This window comes from Rhinolophus sinicus, linkage group LG12 (genome assembly GCF_036562045.2).
Source record: "Rhinolophus sinicus isolate RSC01 linkage group LG12, ASM3656204v1, whole genome shotgun sequence".
In the NCBI taxonomy this organism is placed as follows: Eukaryota; Metazoa; Chordata; class Mammalia; order Chiroptera; family Rhinolophidae; genus Rhinolophus; species Rhinolophus sinicus.
The window spans coordinates 56,447,077-56,452,937 of NC_133761.1; the positions used below are offsets into that span (position 1 = coordinate 56,447,077).

Consider the following 5,861-nt stretch of genomic DNA (forward strand, 5'->3'; position numbering starts at 1 on the left):
ATCTTTGGCCAGCACAACCTGTGTTTGTTTTAATCTTTCCAAGTTTTGAAAATTTGTTAACAAATAAACAAGTAACCATTATTTTTTCCAAATGCATTTTCTAGAGCTAAGCTCATTTATTTATTTTTAATTGTTTTTGGGGAAAATGTACCCAATTCTCAAAGACTTTGATATATCGTACAGTTATTAGCAAGCCCTAACTAAGCCAGGATGGCTATTGGGAAGAATACATCTTATATCAAATCCTAAAAGGGGATTTATTTAGACTTTGTGAGGCCCAAAGTCTCTTCTGAGGAACAGAGCTTCTTTTCTACACCTCAGCCTCATGACAAAGCGTTTCAGCCCCCAGACTCCCAGGCCCAAGTTCCTTCAGGCATTTATACTACCGTGCAAATGTCAATACTAACAGACCACAACTAATAGAACTTCTATCTATTACAAGTAGAGTTGAGTTGAGGGCTTATAAATAAAAGTTTATATTGAGAAAGAATCCACAATTATTCTCATTACTGATTGCAATTCCTGGATGTTTGAGAATGTATCACAAGAAGATGAAGATCAGAACTGACTCAGAAATGTTACCTGTAGTGCTGTTGCCATGGCAATCAATGGTCCAGGAACAGAGATCCAGGGGAATTACAACCCTGATTCCCATTAGGAGCTGGAATCCACCACCTGGCCCTCCCTGAATGAGGTGCTCCGCTGAGAAACGCCCTCTGTGTTGTTCTGTCATCTGGTTCCATACTCTGGGCCCCCAGCTTCCAGGTGACACTTTTCATTAGGAACCTTAGATGGCTGGGCCTTTGATCTATTCCCTTTGCTTTCCTTGTCACTTTCCTGTTATGGAGAGAAATAAGGAAAACTTGAACTATAAGCCAAATACTTCGGAATTCCCCCTTTTGTAAAGACATCCTTGTAAGAAGCTTCTGCTGTAAGCAATCTCAGGCTTTACACTCATTTACCTCCGATGACTCCTTGCATGACATTCTAACTACACAGAAGTGAGTCAAATACAAAAAAGTGTTATGGGAGTAAGGGGCAATAGAAAAATAAGTCAGTCTAATCATGGGAGCTCTGCAAAATTGTAGTACAGTAAATCCTCACTTGAGATCATCGATAGTTCTGCGACTTTAAGCAAAATGATGTATAAGGAAATCAATTTAACCAGAGGCTAACTGATAGAAACAAGAGGTGAGTCACTACTGCCTCTCGTCAATGTTATAATGAAATGTTATTCCAGGACCTGCTGTACATGAGTACCAGGTGGGAAAAAACTCTTTCATGTGGCCCAAAGCAGGAGCCACCAACTTTCCCATCCCAGGGCTGTTGGTGTCCCCTTCAGGATGTCACATACCTTATTTTGTGTTCTATAGTACTCGTTTAACACATACTGATATTTGGGTTGATCAAGGCCTAAGAAGACAGCAAATCTTCCACCCAGGAATTCACATGCTAAAAGAAAGAACAAGCACGAGGGTAAAATGAATTCACAATGAAAGCTTAGAGTCAGTTGAGATGCCAAGAGTTTCGACTTGCCTGCAATTGGTCTATTAACCCTACTTAGCTTCAAAGCCGACAAAAGATTTCAATTGCTCTGGACTTTTCAAAAAAATTCTAGGACTCAAAGGAATGGGTTAAATCTTCTATCTTCACATGGGATTACAGCTAAATTATCCTTTCCAGATGACTGTATCAGTAGAAGGTTTCAAAGTAATTAAGAACAGGTACAGCACGGGTCCTGAGCAATCAGCAATCAAATTTGATGATGCTAATCCCATGAGTATCAGCTGATCATCAGCTATGAGTATACGAGTATTTCAAGTTATACCAAAAATTTCAACCCAGCGTTACCACGACCCAGGTCAGAAATTCTTTCGTGCATCAAGACAACTCCTTCTTAGCAGCAGTTTTAGGTCTTCTTTGTCTGCCTTTAAGCATTTCAAGTAGCAAGATGGATGGCAGGCCTAGCGCTGTGGTTATGAGTCAGGGATAAAAGTTGAATGTGTTAAGTGGTTTACTGGAGGTGTCTCCTAGAAATGTTTTCCTTTCAAATTATAAGACTTCTGACCCCCCCATTACAGGACTTTCTGATCCCCTGACTCATTCCACTTCTTGGAATATTACTTAGTGCATCTAAATGTGTTTTCTCTCTTCAAAATTACTCTAGCTCACTTGTCACCATGCCTAATACATGGGTATAAGAGAAGTTTCTAAAATATTAGAATAAATCTTAGGAAGCTTTCCTGTTTGTGACCTACTAGGATTTTTAATGGAAAACATTAATGACCAGTGTCATCTGGGGTCCAGCGCTCTCCAAAGTCTCTGTGTAGAGACCATGTCACTGACCGCTAGCATATTTATGCCTCCATTACAGTCTGGAAGCCCCAAGCAGAAGCACTTGAATACCACAGATCTGTCTGGAACCCTGAAGGCAGCTTGATTTCCCATGCATCCTGTCCCCACCACCCTAAGTCAAAGCCCACAGTGGAAACCCCTGTGGCCGCCGTTCTCCTTCACACTCTCTTCTTGCTGTATTGAGTTTTCCTTCTTTTGACTGACCTAATTTCCTAAAGCTCCCTCCCTCCAAACCATTTTATCTCTTCAAACAATCTTTCCATAAACAAAGCACAGAGCTCTCTGGAAGACAGCATTTCTTCTGCCAAGCTATTATCGTCCAGGTAAGTTTGGTATTCATCTAGGTCTCCAAAGTAACTTCCAAATCACTAACCCTCCACCCTTATGTAAAATTACTTATTCCTTTAAGACTCATAGTATCTGACTAAATCACCCCTATCATTACTGTTTACTGTAATTTAAAGACCCACCCTGGTCACGGTCATGGTCTCCAAGCTGGCCTAGGCAGACATACTTTCATAGCGTTCCTGACGAGTCTCCTCCATATGCCAGCATCCTGAGTATCCCAGTCTATAAACCCTATGCTCCTCCTACCCTGGCAATGGTGACAACACATTATAATTATAGGCATGTTTACTGGCCTATATTATCCATTGAATACTGAGTCCCTTGAAAGCAAAGACTGTCATTTTCGTTTGTGTCCCAGAGTGCAGCATAGCACCGAGTATATACTGGTGCTCAATAAATGCTTATTTAGTGAATGAATGAAGATCACTTCCGAAGACCTGTATTCTGTATAATAATTTCTCAGATTTTTGAAGTTATTTTCCTCCCTTTCATAGGCACAAGCATATGCAAGTTAGAAGGAAATGAGTATAGATGTTGCCAATCGTGTTTTAAAGAAAATTGGTGAAAAGGAAGCAAGATAAGATTTAGTATTTCATCTGTTATAAATAGCCATTTAGGCCACGCATCATGCCCCTTGGAGGAGTTAATAAAGTTGTTCTTTATAATAGCGTGATTATGGCAGGGGAACTTGGAACTCTGTCACAGAACACTACCGTGTTTCCCTGAAAATAAGACCCAGCCGGATCATCAGCTATAATGCGTCTTTTGGAGCAAAAATTAACGTAAGACCCGGTCTTGTTTTAACATAAGACCGTGTCTTTATGATATAGTATTACATAACATAACATAATATAACATAACATAATACCAGGTATAATATAATTAATATAATATAATATAATATAATATAATATAATATAATATAATATAATATATAATACTGGGTCTTATATGCGTTTTTGCTCCAAAAGACGCATTAGAGCTGAAGGTCTGGTTAGGTCTTATTTTCGGGGAAACACAGTAGTTAAAATAAAGTTGGAAGTTTCTTTAGGTGAAGAATCAATTCAGGGAGAACTGACTAGTGCTTTTAAATATTTGAATCTGCGCTATGGAAGAGGAATGTAGACTGGTTTTGTATGGCCTTAAGACAACTAGGATCAATGAGAAGAACTGTAAAAGAAGACAAAATATAAGACAGAATTTATTAACAAGAATTGGGAAAAGATGGAAGGGGTCTGCCTGAAGATGTGAGGTTCTATGCTGTTGGCAATGTTCCAGCATAGATCTAGAAGAGACCAGATCATCACTTGTTCAGAACGCCATGGAGTGGATTAAACCATTGGAAGTCCCCTCTAACTCGGAGGGTCTGTAAGTCTATATGTAGGACAGAAAAAATAAGCTTAGTGGTACTTACTAGAAAATGAGGAACTTGCTATTCGTCCTGCCCAATACCATAGGTAGGGCCCCCATGAAAGTTTTGACTGAAAAAAAAACCAGACAGAAATCAAGTTAGAGCCACTAATAACAGGTATGGTGACTACAGAGTCTTTCATGTTGACATTTCAAAATGCTTTAGAATATGTTCCATTTTCTCTCTCATAAATGAGAAAACTAAGATTATCAAAATTATGAGTTGACTATACATGGTCTAGAAAGCAAACCAAGGAGACCCAGGAGTCCCCTTAAAACGGTATTTTCCACAAACCTTGTCTGGCTTAATCTCTCATCCACTCAGCCCTCATGTTACTAATATTGATATTCTAAGCTTACAGGGTCAAGTGTTGAATTTGTGTTCTGTTCTTTGTCTTCCTCTTCTTCCTCCTCAGTGCTGTATTCTTCCATGATGTCTCCATCAACAAAATGGATAATTCTTTTGGGAGTAGTCCTTTTGGGAGGTCCACTGTTCTCTAGTTCTAACTGCTGGAAACTGTCTTTTTCCATAAGGAAACAAAAAAACTAGTAAATTAAAAACAGGACACCTTAGAGCAAGTTGCACAGGGCAGTGTTTATATAGCTGAGAGGTATTATTTCCAAGATGGTAAAGACAGAGAGTTCAGATGTAATCACAGCGGTGATCTCATCAATTCTTCAAATCCAAGACAGGCCTGTTCATTTCTGTACCAAAACGGGAAAGAGTCATTTAGTAGTGGAACTTGAGTCTTAAAACAAAAATTTCAACAGGGTTCTCTTACTCCTTATTAATTAAAACCCACAACTGCTAGTAGGAAGTGGTCATCGCCCTGCAGAAGTTGCTCAACCATTTCAGTAAGTATTGAGAGGCAATGTCTGTAGTGGTTAACAGGTTTTGCCCAGATGGGAGAAAGTATTTGCCAAGTATACATCCAGTACAGAACTTATTTTCAGAATATATAAAGAACTATTGCAATTCAATAGGTAAAACACAAACAATTCAATTAAAGTATGGGTAAAGGATTTGAATAGCCATTTTACTAAAGATTTACAGATGCCATATAAATTCAGGAAAAGATGTTCAATGTACTAGTCATTAGGGAATGCCAATTGAAACCACAATGAGCTATCATAACATCCTCACTAGAAGGCTAACATTAAAAAGACTAACAATACCAGGGGTTGAGTAAGTGAAGCAACTAGAACTCCCATATATTATTACTAGGAACAAACTGGTATGACCACTCTGGGAAACAATTGGGCAGTTTCTGAAGAGTCAAAAATATCCTTACCATATAATCTTGTAATTCCATGTCTAGGTATTTATTTACCCAAGAGAAATGAAAACATATCCATCTAACAGCTTTATTTGTAATAGCCCTGACTTGGAAACAGCCCAAATGTCTATCAACTGGCAAATAAATAAACAAAATGTGGCTATTCAATGGAATACTGCTCAGCAATGAAAAGTAACGGACAACTAATATTTGCAACACTAGGAAGAAATCTCAAAAGCATTATGCTAAGTAAAAGAAGCCAGACACCGTATATTGTAAAATGCCATTTATGTGAAGTTTTTTAAAAAGACAAAATTAGAGTAGCAGAAAACAGATCAGTGTTTGCTAGGGGTGAGAGGATGGTGGGGGAAGAAATTAATTCCAAAGGGACAAAAGGGAAACTTTTAGGCATGATGCAAATGTTCTAATAGATAACATGATTGTAGTGATGGTTACTCAACTGTTTACATT

General features: G+C 38.5%; 1 protein-coding gene across 1 annotated transcript; it reads right to left on the reverse strand.

Annotated features, from left to right (window-relative positions):
* Window positions 1–702: 702 nt before the first annotated feature.
* On the reverse strand, window positions 703–4,687 carry FAM177B (family with sequence similarity 177 member B). The gene is made up of 4 exons (XM_019756368.2): window positions 4,474–4,687; window positions 4,118–4,184; window positions 1,355–1,452; window positions 703–837 (listed from the first exon to the last, which is right to left on the reverse strand). Exons 1-4 carry the CDS (start codon window positions 4,642–4,644, stop codon window positions 730–732), a joined length of 444 nt encoding a protein of 147 aa, XP_019611927.2. The 5' UTR covers window positions 4,645–4,687; the 3' UTR covers window positions 703–729.
* Between the last annotated feature and the right edge of the window lie 1,174 nt (window positions 4,688–5,861).

What these genes read in the sequence shown, in the direction of transcription:
- FAM177B (XM_019756368.2), bottom strand. Translation starts at nt 4,644, where the DNA reads ATGGAAAAAGACAGTTTCCAGCAGTTAGAACTAGAGAACAGTGGACCT. An exon ending in CAAATTCAACACTTGACCCT is followed by an intron (nt 4,185 to 4,473) that starts GTAAGCTTAGAA and finishes TTTTTTTTTCAG; the next exon opens with TCAAAACTTTCATGGGGGCC. An exon ending in ACTATAGAACACAAAATAAG is followed by an intron (nt 838 to 1,354) that starts GTATGTGACATC and finishes TCTCCATAACAG; the next exon opens with GAAAGTGACAAGGAAAGCAA.